Source organism: Pieris rapae, chromosome 2 (genome assembly GCF_905147795.1).
Source record: "Pieris rapae chromosome 2, ilPieRapa1.1, whole genome shotgun sequence".
In the NCBI taxonomy this organism is placed as follows: domain Eukaryota; kingdom Metazoa; phylum Arthropoda; class Insecta; order Lepidoptera; family Pieridae; genus Pieris; species Pieris rapae.
Window position 1 is genome coordinate 9,931,763 of NC_059510.1, and position 21,252 is coordinate 9,953,014.

The window sequence follows — 21,252 nt, forward strand, 5'->3', positions numbered from 1 at the left end:
AGTTTATAGATTCGAAGATGTCACAGTCCACATTGTCGAACAAACGTTGGCTGAAACTCTCCAAATAGGTTATCCCACTACTACATGATATTGCACAGTTTTGACATTTCTCATGGTTCGCTGGCCTCAGCTAAGAGTAGAATTAGGACACTATACCGATGATTTATTTTCTTGATTCGAATAGTTTATTTCTTTATAGTATTTTTAATTTTATCTACCCGATTTCGCTGGTCGTGTCCACATGTTTTAAGGACGACACCGTTTTTTATATTTTTGTTTGTATGTTAATTTTGACATATTGTTTGTCCTAATGTTGTGGTTCAAATAAAAAAAATCATTGGTAAAATAAAAATTGTCTAATGGCAATCACAAATCTCCATAATAACTGTTCATCTTAAACCATTTTATATCGCTAACATTGTTTTAAAAAATAAAATAAAAAATAATAATTAAACATTTTATTATACTGAAAACATTAGTAATTCTTACATAATAAATAAATAAATAACTTCCGTTTTTTTCTGCCGGAAATAAAAAAAATCTCTTCAAATAAAATTAATTTTATTTTGGAAGGTTTGTCGCCGTCTTCGTCTCTGTATAAACAAAAGAATGCAATTAACATTAAACATAATTATTTTGTAAAAAAGGGAAGTAATCGCGTTAGATATTATATCATCTCCTGACGCTATAAGTTAGGAAATTTGTCAGACAAAGGTTTTCGAGTTTTTCTTTGATCCAGGACTAATTCTAGTCATAGACCAAAACTGATTAGAAAATTTAGCTTTCTAAATACGTACTACACACAAAATTAATTAAGTTCCTAACAAATTTATTTAGTTTTTGGACGTGATAATGTCCTTGTAGAGATGAATTAAGAGAGAAACTAAATGTAATAATGAGATATTAAACAAATAGGATTACATGCAATAAAAACACGATTTATCATTATATACTTTTATTTGCCATATCAAGTAACCAAAAAGAAACTAAGGTGAATTTAACTACTAGTATTATAAAATGTGTACAGCGCTATCCCCGCTTAAGACACAGATTACTATTAATCATCAAAATTTGACAGTTCAAGCCCGCTCAAAATTATAGATTAGGTGAACTTTTTATTTAAAATAAAATATTTAAATCTTATTACTTTAAATAAATCGGTCATTAAAGTATCAAAACCATAAGCAATAAATAAAAATTCAGCAAACGTCGATAAAGGGTAAAAATTAAACAGTTCTTTACTGTTGTTTCATATTTAAAAAAACATTAATTATTCGCCTGTCGATAGCTTATACAAATTAACTGCGAGGGAAATATCACATTAACTTTCTATTGATTGAAATAAATATGTATATATTTAGTTTTTACGACATAGAAATATACTTACTGTTACACAGAACTTTAAATCAATATTCGGTACTGTTGTGAATAAAAGATTAATATAAAATTTATCTTTTAATAATATTAGTGTAGAAACAATTAAAAAAACAAAAACCTAGCTTAAATCTAAATGATAATCTAAATCTGATACTTAAAGTGCCATATGCCCGTACGGCACACATGACATAATTATTAATGGGGTACCTAAACTCGCATTCTAAAACATATTTGAAAATACTCAGCTATCAATGGTTTAAAATGCGTGCCTAAATACGGCTTAAAATGATTTTAGCTATAACAATGAGTACAACGAAATACTGTCTAATTATACAGATGTAAGACCACGCTCCCCGCTTTAATAATTATGTACCATCTTTATTATCTATGGAAATTCACCGTATTACCATATGCAAATAGATAAGTATCATTTTTAGAAGTAAATCAAATGTTCTATTGTTAATTTCACCTTTGGCTCCTAAATTTTTTGGAACCATGGAAAACCAATACAAGAAATTTGGGCGTAGCTTGGTTACGGTTTTTCATTAATCAATTTGTTCGTTTTATACGAAAACGCGGTCTTATTAATCTATTTGACAGATCATTCAAACTTATCGAAGTTCAAAAATCGAATCAAGAATTACATTAAACAAACACCATAGGTTAAAAAATCATTTCTTATCCTACTTGTGAAATCTCTATTTATCCCTTCGGCTACGCCCATAGATTTCTTTAACAGCGAGTCACATGACAGATGACACAAAGAGGTATAAGTGACATTTACCAAGGATTTGCATTAAAGGTATATTGGTGGGTACTCTTATTGTGCCTTAGTTAATATTTTTTCTTTCAAAGAGGACTTTTTATTATTTTTTTTATTTTATACTGTAGAAAGAACAAATACTAGGCATAACGTCACTTACTTAAATTTACGACACAAATCTTGAGCGTTGAAGAAACTAACATTTGACATTAGTTTTTAGGTATGACAAATTTGTATTTTCTAAGATAATAGACATAAAAAAAGCAAAGATCTATTTAATACTTCAAAACTCTATGTATGTTCTGTATAGAGGAGGCAATTACTGATACATGTACACTATAATAGACAACAAAGCAACTTTATTTGAGAAATAGTGTCTAATTTTAATAATTTTTCAGTCTGCTTTCCCACATTTCAGAAGATATTTGTGGTATTGTCATTTTAAGATATGTATGAATAAATGGCAACTGTACACCAAATATTTTGACTTTCACTTCACCATTTTTTGCTTATGGTTGATTTAACACCTCCAAAGTGGTTTAGTTGGCAGGTCAACTCATAATCGACAGCTGTCAGATTTCAAATTTACATCATTAAGTCTGCACATTCCTGTATTTTGGTTAACGCTCAAGATAAATGACAGTAACCAATGGTCATCCGTTATTTATAGCAACTGCTAGTGTCGCGTAGGCGGGGGTCGTGGCCTGGGTCGCTCCTAGCGTTTACCATTGTTGTATGCCATAGCTCGAAGTGATTTGTGTCCCGCAGCTGCTTGAGTCTGAATCTCATAGGCACCCGGGTGGATCTTGAACCCATATAGTCTGCAAATTATTGTTTATATATAGCCTACGCCTACCAATGTACAATATATCATAATCATAACTTATCTTAAAAATGATTTTCTAAATTTATTTACTGAGATTAATCTCTGTCTCTGTGAGTCTTAGGGTCTGTTTCACAATGTCCGGATAAGTTCCAAATAAGCTATTTTACTACTGCTACTTATTTGTAGCATTAACAGTATTTTTGCGTTTCACGACTGTCAGATAGCTATTTGTCATGAAATGCCAAGAATCTTATTCGGCACTTTTATCTTTCGAATAATTTATGTGTTGCATAGTTATTTGGCACTTTATCCATACATTGTGAAACAGGCCCTTAATATATTGATTTGAACATTCACATAATCATTACATAGATATGTAACATACTTCTTGAAAATAAAATTGTATGTTAAAAGGGGAAGAAAGCTGATCTCCTTGGCTGCTTTGACAAAACAATTAGTGAGACAGTCACAGAACCATATTATACCACACAGCAGAGCAGAGCAGGAAGCTTCAGAACCGTCACTTAGGAGTTAATAATTCTGGTTTTAAATCTAAACCATACTCTATAAGCACCCAGAAAACTCTTGCATGCACTAACCTGGGTACAAACTCCGACGTGGGACATCGTGGGCGGTATTCAGGGTGTACCATGAACACCATGTGTGGAAAACCAGTTCCAAAATAAGCACCGTCCGTATGGTGGTGACGGGAAGATTTTGGAGTGTATACATCCATACAACGGGGGCAGTAAAGCTTAACCATTGCTTCACCAGGGACATCTGAGAGTCCTGAAAGAAATCACTGGTAAATATAAATCTTATAAAATAATATCAAATTAATATTTGTACCATTATATGCTGTGTGACAACATATTTTTCCCCTCGTAAAGTAAGCTCTGTTTCTGTTTTATAAACACATATTGTTTATCTATGTAATCTGTTGTAGCTTTCTGTCTTAGTGTTTTATCTTATAATATGCACAAGTATAAGCTGTTACTTATTGTTAAATAAATAAATAAGCAAACCTCTCAAAATTAATAGCATATAAACATTTTTTTTAAGAATACTCAAATATGCATTTTGTTTCCAAGCATACACATCACAATATGTTTGGGTAATATTTGTAAAAAAGTAAATAATTACTGTTGATGTAGTGCCAAATAAGAAATTCCAAACAGGCCAAACCTCCCAAACCAATAGTGCTTGTGTAATACTTGATGGAACCCTAGGTAATTGAATAAAGATTTATTTTCTGGTTTTTATTTGTATTTTATAATGTTAATAAATATTTGGTGATTTGAAGCAGTGACGGATAGTTTATTGCCTGCTCGTCACATTTGTTTAATGGACTTCAATTAAGAACTGGCAGTAAATGAAGTGCAATGTGTTTTTAAGTTTGTAAGTGAACAGTAAATTACATGAATTAATAAGATATACATATATGTATACAATTTTGAATAAACTTACCAATAGGCAACATGGGTTGGCATTCACAATAAACACGTGGGCAGTTTCCAAAGTCACCAGTTTGAAATTTTTCCAACATTTGGCCGATACCTCTGAAAGAATATAAAAATATTATAAACAAATGATACATTATTGAAACCCATTTATAGATATTTACCATTATACAATTTATAATTAGTTAGAGAAGTAATAGATTATCAATGTCTATGATAGAAAATGTATGTTGCATAATGTAATTAAAGTTTATATACTATTAGCAGGTATAATACAACCTTAGTTTTCTTACCTATTAGTTAAAAGATAACGTGCATGAATCAAGCCATATAGCATTTCTGCAGCCTGTTCCACCAAATCTGATTGATTTGGATTTTCTTCCAAGTCATCATCTGAAAAGGCATGTTTAGCAAGGCTTTAGTCAAATAGTTGATATGACATATTGGAAGAATCCATGTATTCAATTAAAAAACTTTTTAGTACATTCTATTTTAAAGAACATTCTAAATAAACAAGTCTCTTTTTTATACCTATGTAATTATATAAACATAAAACAATTACAACCATTTAGAATTGGTAGGATGTAAAAAAGGTTTAAGAATTGTTGAAATTAAAGAAAAAAATGGAATTTAATATACCTGGTTCTAGGTCCAATATCATATCTAAAGCCTGCCTGTAATGTGGAACTTGTTCATTAAGTCCTGTTAAATTGAACTTATCACTTATGTAGTCTTCGTCCACCTAAATAAAAAAAATTAGTTAATTAATTAGTTGTATAGTATTTAACTTATAGAACACAAATATGGTGATCGTCCTAAAATATTACCTCGCAGTAATATTCGTTTCCTCTGAGGCCGCAGAACCAACTTATCCATGATACCTCCTCTGAACTGCTCATTTTTCTAAAAACAATTATCAAGATTAGTAATCTTGACGTAACCCAAAATTAAGAATACAACGCCTAGCAAACACGGCACATAATCTAAAGCGTTTTTATGTTTTGGTAAAATTAACTTCATTTTTTACCTAAGATTCGATTTTTTTGACGCTACAAATATCATTTACGATATTCAAACATAATATTTCGCCAAAATTTCGAGATATATCGTACTAAATTCACAAGAAACTTTACCTTTTGGTACCTTGATTAGCCACGCTTGACGGGAGGAAATTCTGCCTCGGGATGAGGGAGAAAATTCAATTTGATGCGTGTTGAGTGTTGACCTGTCTATGGTATTGGCAATATTTCATAGACTAGAGTTTTACGTCAATGTCAGTCTGTTAACAGTACTTTTAAAAATTATCCCCAGTTAAATAGAAACATTGGAAATTGTTTTAACATTAAAATCTATGTATCCCGCACAAGATCTTAAAAAAATATATGGCATGATATATACAGTGGCATCAGCGTGGAGCCGTATTATTACTTATATAGTATGTACAAAATTACAAATAGGAAAAGATTAAAAGGTATAATAATAAAAAAACCTTTTCTTATTAATAAATCTTTTAAGCTAAGGTTAGAATCATTAAATTAAAATTAGGTAAATTAATTAATAGATATTCCCAGAAAGGACTATGTTATAATGTTTTAAATCCTCAATCCAACGCATTCCGTTGTTCCGGTTAACTTTATTCTGCAGATGCTCATTGATAGCTTGGTGCCATATAGCCCGTGATTTAGGTGAGGATTTCGTATATGTTTTTTTATAAAACTTATATAAATAATGGACTGAACTTGAAGAACAACAATTTCCCTATAGATTTTTTTTATTTTGTTATCTTGTTTTTGGGTTTCTTGGAATTAATATACTACCGATTCTTGGAGACATCTCGCCAAATCGATCCCTCTAAGGAATCTTTAATTACCCCTTAGACAGACCGTTGAAAATGATTTCGAATATTCAGACTCGGCCTAGACTTACAAGATTTTTACTCTACTCGTTTATAAGAATTACTTATAAGAAAACGTTAAAATCAATACCCATATGCCCTCTTTCCGTCGATATAAAAGGTGAAATTGCTGTAATTCCGATTTATTATATATAGTATAATACATAGTTAAGAAGACCCACAGAGTTACGTGTACCATCGACTATAAATCAATGTAGTGTTCAAGAGTAAGTTCTTATTTATGTTTGACAGCTGACTATTATTTTACTTTAGAAATCCAATCAAATACGAAAACTATCGCATAGTTATTAGTTTTATGATAAGTGATATATTCTGTGCAGTGTGCATATGCCGAATAGAATACATCAATGATCAATGTAAAACTAAATACAAAAATACAATTAAATAAATAAAAGCATAATATATTGAAAATGAATCGTTTAAATCTATTTAGTTTGCGATCAGTAATAGATCAGTGTACGTTGGATATGGATTATCATGATACGTATATTCTTTTTGTTTGAAGTGTAATGTTTCTACTTATTATTTCTCTTTCAGTCTCGGTAAAAAGTATATCAAGGTGGAAGCCTCGACGCTTATCAAGCTTTAGACATCCACCAGATCCAGAAAGAATACAGCAGTTTAGTATACCCAAGGGTATATTCGGACAACCAACTTGTCATACACACCCTCATTTAATATCACACGGCAACCTAACGTGCGGGGTCACACAGTTAGAATACAAGGAAAGAAGAGAAACTTTAGTCAGCAAGTTGGCTGAAGCAGAAAATCTACATAAAACTCATGTTGTGTGTATCTTTTTTGAATTAACAAAGCTGTTAAGACTATATTGCTTTGTTAAATAGCATTTTTTGCAGTACTTCGCCCTAGGGATTAAAACTAATGAATTTGTTTTTGTAATAGTGAATAACACCTTCAAGAAACAACTTTATAATTTATCTACCTAATAGGGAGTGGCCAATATATGGTTTCTGGGTCAACAGGTTGCTTTAGCTTAAATAATAGAGGATATTCTTATTGTACTCCATGTAAACTACTCACATATAACAAAATAATAATGCTAATTGATATGAAATGATTAGTATGTAATGTAATGCTAAAGTCTTTATTATTTTCAGATAGTTATACCAGCAGCTAGGAAACAGTATATGTCAGATAAAATACCATATGTGTTCAGACAAAATTCAGATTTTTTCTACCTTACTGGATGTTTGGAGCCCTCTGCAATTCTTTTTATGATAAAACCAGCAGATAGAGATACTTATAAGGTTTGAATTTATTTATTTGCCTTTATCAGACTGTTGTCAGTTAGACAAAATAATGTTTACAAAAAAAAAAAAATAATATTGTATACATATGTGTCATGAAAATAAATAAAATTTTAATATACTTTATTTTATTATTCTCTAGACAATTTTATTTGTACATGAAAAAGACAGCCATGCTGAACTTTGGGAAGGTCCTCGCACAGGATGCTCAGCAGCAACAACATTATACTCTGTTGATGAAGCACAGCCTGTTGAAAACTTCAATAATTTTATGCACAGGTTAAAAATAGTTCAGTTATTCATTTCATTTCTTAACTTATTAAGGATTTTTTTAATGATTATCCTGTATACCAAACATTAGATATTTAGTGACTAATATATGTTAAAATCTAGAAATGTAATAACTTTCATCTTCAGATCTGTATATTTATATTAAGCTACTACTGGAAATTTGTAAATTCCTGTTTCAGAACTATATCATCATTAAAACCTGTAGTTCTCTGGTACCACAATGAGAGCCCAGCTAATCCTGATATCCATGATGTAGTCAGAAGCTCTCTAAAGCAAGGCCATGCCTCATTGGAAGACCCGCAGAAATTTCTTCACCAAATGAGGGTTGTGAAGTCACCAGCAGAAGTTGAATTGATGAAGGAAACATGTTACATTGGTTCCCAATCGGTTAATATGGCTATGGCTTGCACGAAACCTGGTGGGTGAGTTATTTAATTATTATGGTTTGTTTAATTTAGTTTTGACAAATGTTATTCTTTTCCTTACATTTTATAGAAATAAAATAGGGCTCAAGATGTAGTATTTTTTGCTTACGAAATAGGTTTATTAGTACGCCTTGTCAGTTTCTTTGATAAGTCTTGTTTGTTTAATTATATTTAACTACATAATAATAGTATAAAAATGAAATTATAGATTTTTTTTCTTTTGAAAGTTACTGTTTAAGTCTTGCCTATGGCTTGTTGTTATACAAACCTTTTTCAGGTATATCAGAGCATGCTGTTTCATCAGTGTTTGAATATACATGTCGAATGTCAGGTGCAGAACACGGGGCATTTCCCCCAGTGGTAGCAGGGGGGCCTAGGGCTACTCACATACACTATGTAGCTAACAACCAACTGCTGCAAAAGGAGGATATGCTTCTTATTGATGCTGGTAAGTGCACAGAGCATATAAGGAAAAAATATATAGAAATATAAAATATATTCAGTATATATACATAGTTATTTACAAATAATGCTTAAATTCTGATTGGAAATTTAGTTATAAAATATTTTTAAAGTAAAAAGATGAATAATTATATCATATGATAAAATGATTTAAAAATGAAATGATGAAATCTAGTAACATGTGCAGATTTATCAATTTAATTTTCAGGCTGTCAGCGTTGGCTATATAACTCTGACATATCTCGAACATGGCCAGTGTCAGGGAAATTCTCTGCACACCATAAAATACTTTATGAGCTTGTGCTTGCTGTACAGGTAAACATTATTTGATGCAACTCTATCAATTTCATAGTTAATACAGTGTACACTGCTGAATGGCTGTAGACCCAATTCAATGACACACTGAAACAATGTTTGAAGTAATCTTTGTATAAGTAAGTAACTTTGTTAGGTACAAAGTCTATAATAATTGTTCTCCAGACATTATTCTGATTCCTTTTTATTACAAAAAGGTTCTTATGTCTATTTCGTTAACAACTTGTGTAGATGTTATCCCATTATATATTTTTATTCTTTGGATTGATTGGAAAATAAATTCTTAGCCAGGTTTCAAATTCGAAATCAGTGTTGGTAATGCCATGCTTAATACCTAGCTACCACCTACCTTAATACCTAAATTTAAGAATTTTCAGTAAGGATTTCAATACTATTCATATTTTAGAAACGTCTAATAGAGCTATTGGGTGAGCAGAGACCGCCATTGGACCAGCTATTTGACCATATGTGTAGGCTTTTGGGTCTTTATTTGCAGCAAGAAGGAATCTTACCTAAGAACATTGACGCCAATGAACTTATAGGGGTTAGTCAGCTATATATTATATATATAAAGTAATAATAATAGAAACTGGTCCTTCGAGCCGGAATTTGATTATGATGATAAAATTAATATGTATTCTATTCGAAAGTAAATTTTCTCCCGGATTTTCTACAAATGTTGGTAGTTTTACAAGTTGAACACTGTTTAAATAAAATCCAGTGAGAAAAATAATAACATATATAGATATATTAAAAATAAACTCAATTATAGATAAACGAACCTTATGGCTATGAATATTCAGCAGAAACGCTAATACTTCTTTAATTAGGAGAAATGCCTTACGCATGCCCTCGCAAGATGGTTTGAGGCGGGCGGTTTTGTGGGGCTTACTAACTGTGCCTAAAACCCTACAGCGTCATAAAGGGCAGGACGTGGAATCAGCGAGGCTTTGCACGCTGAGAGTGTCCGCAGAAACACGAGTATGCTTTAGCCGTTATCTTTTTTTTTATAGGACAGGGGGCAAACGGGTAGTAGGCTCACCTGATGTAAAGTGATACCGCCGCCCATTGACACTCAATACCAGAGGGCTCAGAGTGCGTTGTCGGTCTTTTAAGAATTGGTATCACGAAAGACACAAGATTTCTAGTGTGTACAGCGGCTGTTATTGTTTTTTACAGCGTGCCTACCGCCTATGTCCTCACCATGTATCACATTACCTTGGTCTAGACGTTCACGATTCACCTCTTGTTCGTCGAAGAATTCCTGTTACTAATAATATGATAGTGACTGTAGAACCAGGTTAGTAATTACATTAAACTGTCTTTCTTTGCAATTGAATTCCAACAATTTTTTTTTAGGTTCATAATTAAACCAATCTCCTCCTAAAATTTTACCGATCAATCTCCTTCGTGCCTTCTCCATTTACACGACACTGGCGAAGTAAATTGTGCCCAGTTGACACAAATTAAAGCCAAAAAAAAAATTACTTTAAACTGATGACCCAACTTTGGCGGATTTCAGTATAGACAATATGAACTACTACTATAAAAGATGACGTTAAGATTATAAACACAGATCATGAGATTAAGCCCTAGCAAATCAATCACTTTGGTCTGTTGACAGAATAATTTTAAAATCGATCTAATTTTCTTCTTCTAATTGTTCTAACTATAAAATTTATACTCCCAGGTATCTACATAAGTCCAGATGACTCGAGCGTCCCTCCAGAGTTCAGAGGTGTTGGGATAAGAATAGAAGATGATGTGCTCATCACGGATGGACATCCACTAATACTAACAGACACATGTGTCAAAGAAGTTAATGATATAGAGGCAATAGTTGGAAAGCAAAATGTTTAATTTATACAAGAAAAATAGATATTGTCTACAAGAAAGACAGATTTGTAAATAAATATACGACTTAATTGTTGTTTTTATTGTGTATGTGTGAAATATAATATGTGTATAGGACCTGCTTCTTAAAAACTGAAATGCATGCAACACCAATATGATCTTCAGAAATGAAAGACGCGAATAAATAAAATACAATAATCGTGTTTCTAGCAACACTGCTGTTTCATGCAAGGTACATATTTATTTAACGAAATAGGTAAACTTTGGCACCACTATTAAAAATACCTGTTTAAGTCGTTGATTTCTCATGTCTCCCAAGCTTCGTTATGAAACGGGGTGGGTGAGCGACGCTTCATAGCTATATATGTGTTCGACCTCCTCAAGTAACCCCTTTCAGGCTGAGCTAAGCACGCCAAAACAGCCCGTGCTGAGCTGTTATGGTTCTTAAGCCAACAGCGCGATTCCATTTAAAAAAAAACAAAGTAACTAAAGCTCATCGTCTAGATCATCACTCCACTTCCTACAATGAGACGCCCCTTCTGCTTTTTGTGGTTTTTGGGATGCGAAAACATCAACCACACTCGCGGAATGATGCCAATGTGGAGGCTTTACCCCGAAATTTAGGTGGAATTAAGATGTCCAGGCGATTTTAAGAGGGTACATTTAAATAGTGGGGAGTTTATTAAACGCACGCTTCTTTACAATTTATTAATAATAAAAAAAATAATAACGAATGTCGAATTCAACCGAACAACGTAGCTAATGCAATCAATTACGTCCATCTTGTAGTAGAAGCAGGCACAACTTAATTTTTTAATTTCCAAACATTTGGAAAAGTAGTTGCAGCAGCGGTTTACGGTCCCTCTCAATTGTCTGTAATCATCAATATTCCTCTTATAAATTCACTCTGAATTTTTATGTATATATATTTTGTTTTAATTTTAGTTCAGGGGGTATATTCAAGAGGGCGTATAATTAAATGTAGTTTTAGTTGTCTAGACCTATGAGTACTATATTATTATCATTATCTTGAGAGTTGAGAGTTGGGACTTGGAAATTAGAGTCGACAATCTTCTTCTAAATGTTTCTTTAAATTTAAATATTTTAAAGGAATCAAAGGTAAAAATTAAGACACGCAGTTAAATTAACCAAAGTCAGGAAGATCATTAGTCTCACCATTAACTAAACATGGATCAGTTCTTTGGATGATGGACTGTGATTGCTAGGCGTTGTATCCTAAATTTTGGGTTACGTCAAGAGTATTAATTTTATTAATTGCTTCTCAGAAAAATGAGCAGCTCGGAGGAGGTATCATGGATAAGTTGGTTCTGCGGGCTCAGAGGAAATGAATACTTCTGCGAGGTTAAATTTTAAATCATGTCCATGCTTGTATTATTTTTTTGTCGTGTTAGTGCACCAAATTATTAATTATTCTTTTTTTTAGGTGGATGAAGACTATATAAGTGATAAGTTCAATTTAACAGGTCTCAATGAACATGTTCCACATTTCAGGCAGGCCTTGGATATGATATTGGACTTAGAACCAGGTATATTATATACATTTTGTCTTCTTATTTAATTAGAACAAAAATTAAACATTTCATTGTTACCTTTCTCAGAATACTTATTTTTCTTACTTACTATCTACTGATATAACTTGCATTAATAAATAAGGTTATCCATTAAAACTATTTGTGAGTGTATTAAACACTGGATTCTTTAATATGTTGGTTCATATTATTTGAATTAAGTCATACTAAACACTTCTTTTTCAGATGATGACTTAGAAGAAAATCAAAATCAATCAGATTTGGTGGAACAGGCTGCAGAAATGCTTTATGGTCTGATTCATGCCCGTTACATTTTAACTAACAGGTATCAACTATCAGGTTGTGTTATATCTGCTAAAAGTATACAATATATTTTTTAATACAACTGCTCAAAAAGTGGCATATTGCAGGGACGTATAGCGTTCGGAAAGAGGGCTATTACACACTCGTGCTTTTTCTTTACCTTTCCCGCACTAGTGTGTTATGTGGTGAAAAAGTGAAAAAAGTGGCATATTGCAACTGTCAAAACAATGTCTATTAAAAAGAAAATACCAACCACAAACGTTTTACTAAAAAAAAAATCATACAAGTTTTTATGATTTAGGCAAATATTTTAAAAAGAAGCTACTAATTTGTTTCAATATCAGATTTAATGAAAAGAGAGAAAAAAAAAATAGTTCTATTTAATTCCTTAATTTTTTCGCAACTGTATTAAAAATAGTTGTTCAGTATACATGCGGAACCGTCATTGCAACTTGTTCCGACTGTCAACCCTCACAGGCTTTCGGCACTTGTATTGAAACATACTATTACTTGCAATATACAACACATATTTCCTTAGAAGACAAACACATTGCTTGCACAGTATAAGTTGTCATATTTCAATTTTATATAAATATATGTTCTTTCAGAGGTGTAAGCCAAATGTTGGAAAAATTTCAAGCTGGAGAATTTGGTAGCTGCCCACGTGTTTATTGTGAATGCCAACCAATGCTGCCCATTGGTAAGCATATTTGTAAAAATTGAAATGAGCGAGTGCTAAAAAATTTGTTAAGTACATAAATTCTTAAAGTTCAACAAAAAATATATGTTCAATTTGTTATTTTGATTGGATATAATTTTTATAAAAATTGTATTTACAAGTTGTCTCTTTCAGGATTGTCAGATGTCCCAGGTGCAGCAATGGTAAAGCTGTATTGCCCTCGTTGTATGGATGTGTATACTCCTAAGTCCTCACGTCACCACCGCACAGATGGAGCTTACTTTGGAACTGGTTTCCCACACATGGTGTTCATGGTTCATCCAGAATATCGCCCACAATGCCCCAGTTCAGAGTTTGTGCCTAGGTATAGTATATCTTTGTATTCATGGGTGCTTGTCAGTGTTCGAAATAGTATTAGCCAAAGCTAAGGGGATGCATACAGTTCATATATATTTTTAAATATTTTGATATGTATCTGAATCACTGATTCTTTTACTGAGCAGTAGAGTCTTCCCCTTTATGTAATTAATTTAAACAAAAACAAAAACCTGACAAATTTATACATTGATAGAAACATAAACAAAAAAAAATACTTTTTGTAATATGGCAGGTAATAACAGGAAGATAACATTCATCAGGGACACTTTGATCATAAATGTTCTTATGTTTTAGGTAAAAACTATATAATAAACAATTTTCAGACTATATGGGTTTAAAATCCACCCATTGGCCTACCAAATTCAGACGAGAGCTGCTGCCGGACACAAATCACTTCGAACTCTGGCATACAACAATGGAAAACGATAGGAGCGACCCAGGCCACGACCCCCACCTACGCGACACTAGCAGTTGCTATAAATAACGGATGACCATTGGTTACTGGCACTTGTCTTGAGCGTTAAATGTAGGAATATGGCCTTAATTCATTTTTCTGAACAAATTTTAAAAAGTTCATAATAACCTTAGTATAAACTTGAAAGCAACATAGACAAAAATAGACAAACATAAAGAAACATAGGTAAAATGGTAATGAAAGCAGTCAAAATGGTGATGAAAGCAGTCAAAATACTGATATGAACATTTGTCATAATCAAAATTGTATTTATTTTATTTATGTAGTCAGGATAATCACTGAATCCTTAAATTTACAAACATTGATCTTACATGTGAAAGAAAAATTGACAAAAATCTTTGTTTCACCACTAAACTCTATGGTTGCACACAAATGTATACAGGTGTACCAACATTCACTATGAACTGCTATAGTTAGTTAGTTAGTGATTATTTCAATGCTCAAGGTGTCAGGAACTAAATAAGTGACGTTATACCAGATTTACTAGTATTACTTTATTCAAGGGATCTTATTTTGTAAAAAAAAACAAATACAAATTATTAATAAATTAATACTTTGCTCAATAAGAATTGCTTGGTAATTTACCAACTTATTAACAATTTTAACAGAAGATTAGTAAATGTCACTTATTTAATGTGTCATCTGTCATGTGACTCGCTGTCAAAGAAATCTATGGGCGTAGCCGAAGGGATAAATAGGGATTTCTCATAAGTAAGTTAAGTAATTAATTTTTAAATTGTGGTGTTTGAATATTATTTGAGTTTCGATTCGATATTTCACCTTGTAATGGCGCCAATCATCAAATTAAGTATAGAACGTTAATTCTGTTTTAAAATAAGACTATTTATCTGCCAGGTTTATTATAGTGACAGAAAATTTCCATAGATACAAAAAGTAGAATAATTGCGAATTATAACAGCAGGGAACGTGATCTTTCATCTGTATAATTATTTCGTTATCATTTTAAACCGCATTTTGGCTTGTACTTGTATTCTTAATCCTTGAGTATTTTTAATGTCGTATAGAATTCAAGAGTTAGAATACGAGTTTAGGCACTCCTTTAATTATTTTGTTTGGTTTTTGTTTCGACTAAAATGTTAAATTAAGACAAATTTGAATTAAATCTTTTACTCATAACGACACCAAATAAAACATCCTGCTACTCGCACAAGGAGCACAATGTTACTGTAAATAGAAATCAGTGCCAATTAAAACTAACCATTTTGATATATTTTCTAATGTATTGCTATAGCTCATCGTTAATGACCAATGTATTTAATGTATTAGGAGTAATAGAAAACAAATAAAATTAAACTGGTTACAACGTTCCGTTTTGCTTATTCTATTATATGGAGAGAGCTGAAAATGTCATTAATCAATGTCAAAATTTGAGTCTAATTCAACAGTGTCTTCGCGGGAATAGTCTTGTATTATGTTATAATACCAACATGTATTTAAATTCATTTTAGTTTCCTATGATCGCATACGGTTCTATAATTATTTTGTTTTGTATTTTACTTGGTTACTTAATATTGCAAATAAAATGTAATGATAAATCGTATTTTTTTGCGTTCAATCCCATCACTTCAGTTTAAAAAAGGCTATGAATTGAATAAATAAATTATAACTTGTAAAATTTCTAAACTCGCTTACTTGGCGAAAACTCATATTGTAATTATAGTTTTCCGACTGTTCGCAGTGTTCTTCTGTTCGTAGGCTAACACGCAAACATTTGTTTAACAATCGACTTACAGAACAGCATCAGTTATAATATTATTTGATAATATGTATTATACATATATTACGTAGCTTGATTCCAATATATATATGTATAAAATAATGATGATGAAATTTATCGCCTTATTTTATTTACACAAGAGACCAAGGCGGTAACCAATCTTCCAAAATAATATTATTTTTACTTGAAGAGAAACTTGTGTATTCCCGACAGAAAACTTTATTGGCGTATCTAATAAGAACTATTATTGTAAAAATGATTATTTTTACCTGTATTTATCTATAAATTTAAAAATAAATGCCGTGGAATAGTTTAAAGATTCGCAGCGATTTAATCTTTGCAAGCTATTCTTACGATGCATTGTTCGCATTTGATTTTTAAAGAGCAGTGATAATTATCTACAGATTCCGAGGCCAGATCCTGGCAAGCTTTTTTAATTTTGAAGCCGATATGGAAGTACAAGGAAAAGAGATTTTAGTGTAGGCGAGAAGGTCACTACATTCACTCCATATTCTCGCGCCAACGTCAGTTTGTGTCGATTCATCAGCGCGTACGCATGTCGCTCTGCGCCATAATCGCGACCTCACCGTCAACGTGCCGTTATAGTGTTTCATAATAGTTCTGTGATTGTTTATTTTGTATTTTTATGAATCCGAACGAGATCGGATGATTTTCAACATCGAACTATAAGGTTTGTGTTATCAATAAGTTTATTATAAATTATTGATTTGTCTATGACTTATGTATTCGAAGGTTCTTAGTGAAGGTTTAGTAAATATGAGAATGGTTTGCTATGCATCGGCGCGCAATTAAATTCCTGTTAGAATAAATGATTCAGTCGTAAGATTGTTGCAGTCGCTTACAAAGTACATAACTGCGTATGTTTAGAGAATAGAAAGGAACTCCGGAAAATGTAACATAATTTTGCTTTAACTAATAGAAATCTGAATACTATTTCTGCAAATCGATATGAAGAAATAATTTAAGAGCATATATTTAATACAATAATTCGTTATTCTCTTTAATAATTATCAGTTAAATATTAATAATTTTTATTTGTATCTAAAGGCGTAAATCAATAAAGTCAATCTAAGATTAAATACAAAGTCAGCGGATAGAGAAGAAAATGTAGCCCTGTTGCGATTATTATGCTAAAAATCATTAACAAATAATAATTATGAATAATTTTATATATTTTCGTACAGACGATGTAATTATTTCTTTATAATTTGATAATAAGCTACGATTAGCTCATTTTCATATTACATTATGTTTTCCTCAATTACGTCTATCACGGTATGACTGAAATAACTTTGATTATAACATGAACGTAAGATATAATGGTGTAGATTCTATCAAAATTCTAGTGACGTATCAGACGTATTCATCTGTTTTTTAAACAAATGTCAATACTTGCAATGTCAAACTTTGCATTTTATTGGTAGTTTGAGTTTAGACCAACGAAAAATCTAAAATACAATTGCTTCAAACAATTAAATTCATAAAAAAATCTGAAATTAAAAATAAATAATACTTAAAATTAAATAAAACAGTGGCTCTGCCACCTATTTAGGTGTGGGCCTTAGATTTCTGTATCTATTTCATGATCATTCGTTAATAGGCAAATAATCAGCCACCTGTGCCACACTGACGTCGACTTTTTTGGGTCTAAAACAAGCCGGTTTCCCTACGATGTTTTCCATCGGCGTTCCAACAAATGTTTAGCGCGAATAGAAGTTAATCCATAGGTGCACAGCCGGGCTTCGAACCGACGACCACAGGAATAAGAATCGCACGTTGAAGCAAACCAATCAGTCTGAATTTATAGACTCAGTCAAAATAAGTTAATTAATATGATAAAGCAAGTACACATTAAAGGCATGACGTTGTGAGGTTATTGTAGCCTTTCTCGGTTCCGATTACCCAATGTTTGAATATTGTGTAACTTAGCTTTATACAAGACCGTTCACATACTCAATGGTATTGAGCTTCATCCGGTGGTAAACAAATTAGTAATAGTGATCAGACGAAGTTATTAGAGCCCAACATTATAGGCGAATATAATGCTCGTTTGGAACCATTGAGCGCATGGGCGGTAAAGGAAGCTTATCTGAGCCGGCCTAGGTACTGTTGGATCGGCAGAAGGTCCTGCTGCAGCTGAAAGCCAGAAATTGGGGGGTGGTAAAGGAGTTTTGTTAGTATCTCGATTTGGAAGCCAAGACATTATTTGGGTCACTGAGCCAGCGGACTAAGTGATCAAACTAACTTGATTTGTTGGAATTTTAAGAGGAAGAAACAGAAGAGATTCCTATATATCAAATGTTATACATTTTTGATAGATCGAAGTCATCCTTAGCGCTTACAATAAGACCTAATTGGGAATTAAAAATAGTCAAAGTTTGCGTTAAGTACTCTGAATCTTTCATGAATGAAACGATTGCCGGCAGGGTTGTGTGTTTACGGTTTAATAACACATTGGCAGAATTTTTTAAGTCAGGAAATTGTAGAATTGTATTCGCCTCAAATTTCCTATTAGATTTAATATTTTTAATGAAATCCAACATGTTGATGAACAATAATATTTATTATCCAATTGTTTACGTTGTTTTTAGACTAGAACTACTTCCCAGACGAATAACAGAATATAGACGATTAATTACATAGATAATCGTGATTTTCGGTGTTTAACAATTGTTACATTGTTTTATCACTGCGGATGCGAATTTAGAAATAATAAATAAATACGATACGATACGCTTTTTATTTTGAAGTTTTATTAACAAAAATACTGTTCTGGGCCTGTCATCATTATTAAAACGTTCTTCAACTGTTTCCGAATCCTCTCTTGCTAACAAAAAGAGCCTAAAATGTCCTAATACATTCATGAAGTACTTTCCACTATTTTAACGAAACGAGAGAGCATAATATCATAGAAGAAATGACGAGAGAAAATTTCTGCCTCTATTCGAAGCAAAGTCACGTATATTAATAAAAAAATCAAAATTTCAAGTGTTATGTGTTAAGTTTCTTAAGTAAAAAAATAATATAAAGTAAACAGAAAAAGTTTAAGAAGAAAATCTAAGCAATAAATAGTCCTAAGGAATTTAAAATGAATGTCAGCGGTCATTAAAATTTACGATCAGACTTTCAAGCGTGGTAAGCGATTTCATCGCTTCTAGTTTCCTCTTTATTATATTTTTCCATGTTTAGATTTCCTAAGCCTTTTACCTAATTCATTACTGAACTAAAAGATTTCCTTTTGCACTTTTTCATTTCGAAGAGTAAGCATAATACTCAAAACAAACTCAAAACAAAATTAACTTTAAAATTTCTTAATGACAAACTAGCGTTTAAGGTACAGGCTAGTGTTAGTGCTCATAGATGTATATTATGTATAAGGTTAACCAAACTGAATATTGTAATATGGAGAATGTAATATTTGTTTTGAGTCAAATAAATTAAATTTTTCTTTTATTATTTATTATTTTAAATAACAATATAAAAATCCAGTATTTAAACTAAAACATGAAAGGTTTAAGGTTTCCTCAAGCTGAGGAATTTGATAATTTATATTTTAAGTAGCGGCAATTAAGATTTATGATTAGATGAGGGTATTACGTTCAGTAACTTTATGTTAAAAGCCTCCAGTAAACCTTAGATTTAACGACTTCCGAACGCTAAAAAGCTTACAGATAAACAAAGCTAAGTTAAAAAATTACAAAGGTACATATAATGAATAAAAGTTTAATTTTATTTTGACAACTGTCCCAAATCTAATCCTGCCCATAGCATGAAGATAGCATAGAAGTCAGTCAAAATTACTTTATTTTTAAACGTGTTTTAAAAAAATATTACTATCTAATTAACTACATATTTAGAAGTCAGTCAAAATTATTTTATTTTTATAGGTACGAGTTTTTAAAAAATATTACTATTAACTACATATTAATGTATGACAGAAAACATGACGTACGGCATTCACAATGGCTGCCTTGCCCATTCACAATTTCTAAGTACACCCTAACAACATGGCGTTCTCAGGCAGTGGAATGCGTTCCGCCTCTGAAGTACTTTCGTGGTATTATTCGCACATGATGTAATTTTAAAGTATGAGCGTTTTTTTATATCACTGCGTGAAAATTGAACTGATGGTATCACGAAATAAACAACTATTTTACGTGAATATATGCGTTAACATATTTCGTAAAGGATTTATGTCTTCTGTTCTATTACTGTTTCTCTACTTCTTTTTGTCTTTATCTCAATTTTGATTCTTTAAATACCTGTTTAAGCTCATTTTGAGTTTCATTTCGATCTTCTGTGCGAGTTAATTATACTCATCTTAAACGACTGGACCGATTTTATTTTTAGTTTTTGTTTAATCAATGATTAGATTTACAATTAATTTTTTTTTGTATTTAAGATGCGTGTGCAAGACATTGTTGGATCCGCTATTTTGGTATATTAATTACTTTCTTATTTGTAAACATAATGTAAACTTCTTGGTATTTAAAAGTTTAAGCACCCAAGGAATGTTGAAAATGTAATTTTAGAAAAGGCCTAAATTTCTGGCAGTTGCACCGATAAATCGCTGTATCTTATAAATCAACACACAAAGCTGTTGTGATTAACTTAACATTCTATGAATGAGCCGTTAACTTCGGAATTGTAATGAGCTTTTGTGCTTTTTTCTTTTTTTTAAGCTTTATCTTGGAAGCTAAACTTTAAGAAGTTTTTATGGAGTCTGAAATGAGGATTTTACTTTAAATGGCATTAGTTATATTATCAGTTTATTAACATATGTTTGTATATATTGTAAAATAACTGACATAACTGTGTCTGAAAAATACACAATTATCTCTGCTCTATAATTAAAGACTGGCGCCATCAAGAATCATTTTACGCGGACAAATAGGCATATCCTTGACAGGTGTGGTCTCCAAGGGCTGGATATCTCACATCAGGTGGTATAAGAGCGAGACGTATGCCCAGATATATGTGTTTTCGTCGGACATACAATCTAGGATCCCACATGATTTAAACTTTATGGGGCTGAATAATTTTATGTGTTTTAAACATACTAGTTAGTTGATATGATTCCGCATCCACTGTTTTCAACAGATTTCGCAGCTAAAGGCTTTTCCCCTTCTCAGACCACAAGAGAATGCTCGCT

General features: G+C 31.8%; 4 protein-coding genes across 10 annotated transcripts in view; 3 read left to right on the forward strand and 1 right to left on the reverse strand.

Moving 5' to 3' along the window:
• Positions 1 to 448: 448 nt before the first annotated feature.
• On the reverse strand, positions 449 to 5,663 carry LOC111000668 (casein kinase II subunit beta-like). 2 transcript variants are annotated; one of them, XM_022270201.2, is made up of 8 exons: positions 5,454 to 5,654; positions 5,254 to 5,329; positions 5,066 to 5,168; positions 4,720 to 4,819; positions 4,434 to 4,525; positions 3,566 to 3,755; positions 2,867 to 2,961; positions 449 to 593 (listed from the first exon to the last, which is right to left on the reverse strand). In XM_022270201.2, the coding sequence occupies exons 1-8, from the start codon at positions 5,486 to 5,488 to the stop codon at positions 562 to 564; spliced, it is 723 nt and encodes a 240-aa protein (XP_022125893.1). In that variant the 5' UTR covers positions 5,489 to 5,654; the 3' UTR covers positions 449 to 561. The 2 variants fall into 2 exon arrangements, with proteins under 2 accessions (XP_022125893.1, XP_022125894.1); XM_022270202.2 differs by having other exon boundaries at positions 450 to 593; positions 5,560 to 5,663.
• Positions 5,664 to 6,611: 948 nt separating this feature from the next.
• LOC111000688 (xaa-Pro aminopeptidase 3) lies at positions 6,612 to 11,027 on the forward strand. Its single transcript, XM_022270239.2, has 10 exons — positions 6,612 to 6,797; positions 6,879 to 7,129; positions 7,460 to 7,609; positions 7,752 to 7,888; positions 8,080 to 8,318; positions 8,603 to 8,773; positions 8,996 to 9,102; positions 9,509 to 9,646; positions 10,282 to 10,402; positions 10,793 to 11,027. Exons 1-10 carry the CDS (start codon positions 6,752 to 6,754, stop codon positions 10,960 to 10,962), a joined length of 1,530 nt encoding a protein of 509 aa, XP_022125931.2. The 5' UTR covers positions 6,612 to 6,751; the 3' UTR covers positions 10,963 to 11,027.
• Positions 11,028 to 11,958: 931 nt separating this feature from the next.
• On the forward strand, positions 11,959 to 15,897 carry LOC111000683 (casein kinase II subunit beta). Of its 2 annotated transcripts, XR_006751034.1 has the most exons (8): positions 11,959 to 12,075; positions 12,243 to 12,318; positions 12,401 to 12,503; positions 12,732 to 12,831; positions 13,418 to 13,509; positions 13,663 to 13,852; positions 14,190 to 14,506; positions 14,546 to 15,897. XR_006751034.1 is itself a non-coding variant. In XM_022270231.2 (7 exons), the coding sequence occupies exons 2-7, from the start codon at positions 12,247 to 12,249 to the stop codon at positions 14,293 to 14,295; spliced, it is 663 nt and encodes a 220-aa protein (XP_022125923.1). In that variant the 5' UTR covers positions 11,959 to 12,075; positions 12,243 to 12,246; the 3' UTR covers positions 14,296 to 15,897. The 2 variants fall into 2 exon arrangements, 1 of the variants encoding a protein (XP_022125923.1); XM_022270231.2 differs by having other exon boundaries at positions 14,190 to 15,897.
• Positions 15,898 to 16,586: 689 nt separating this feature from the next.
• Positions 16,587 to 21,252, forward strand: part of LOC111000670 — a 66,154-nt gene continuing 61,488 nt past the window's right edge. For 3 of the 5 annotated variants that reach the window (XM_022270206.2, XM_022270209.2, XM_022270207.2), the window contains exon 1: positions 16,588 to 16,770. The gene's annotated coding sequence lies outside the window, so the exon portion shown is untranslated. Of the gene's footprint in view, positions 16,771 to 21,252 lie in introns of all 5 variants that reach the window. The other 2 variants (XM_022270208.2, XM_045631599.1) reach the window with 1 other exon arrangement.

Excerpts from the sequence above, each read along its gene's own strand:
- LOC111000668 (XM_022270201.2), bottom strand. The coding sequence starts at position 5,488 with ATGATATTTGTAGCGTCAAAAAAATCGAATCTTAG. Across the intron at positions 4,526-4,719 it reads CGTTATCTTTTAACTAATAG|AGGTATCGGCCAAATGTTGG; the intron begins GTAAGAAAACTA and ends ATATTCTTTCAG. Across the intron at positions 2,962-3,565 it reads ACGTCGGAGTTTGTACCCAG|ACTATATGGGTTCAAGATCC; the intron begins GTTAGTGCATGC and ends AATAATTTGCAG.
- LOC111000683 (XM_022270231.2), top strand. The coding sequence starts at position 12,247 with ATGAGCAGCTCGGAGGAGGTATCATGGATAAGTTGGTTCTGCGGGCTC. Across the intron at positions 12,504-12,731 it reads GATATTGGACTTAGAACCAG|ATGATGACTTAGAAGAAAAT; the intron begins GTATATTATATA and ends CTTCTTTTTCAG. Across the intron at positions 12,832-13,417 it reads CGTTACATTTTAACTAACAG|AGGTGTAAGCCAAATGTTGG; the intron begins GTATCAACTATC and ends ATGTTCTTTCAG.
- LOC111000688 (XM_022270239.2), top strand. The coding sequence starts at position 6,752 with ATGAATCGTTTAAATCTATTTAGTTTGCGATCAGTAATAGATCAGT. Across the intron at positions 6,798-6,878 it reads GCGATCAGTAATAGATCAGT|TCTCGGTAAAAAGTATATCA; the intron begins GTACGTTGGATA and ends TTTCTCTTTCAG. Across the intron at positions 7,889-8,079 it reads TTCAATAATTTTATGCACAG|AACTATATCATCATTAAAAC; the intron begins GTTAAAAATAGT and ends TTCCTGTTTCAG.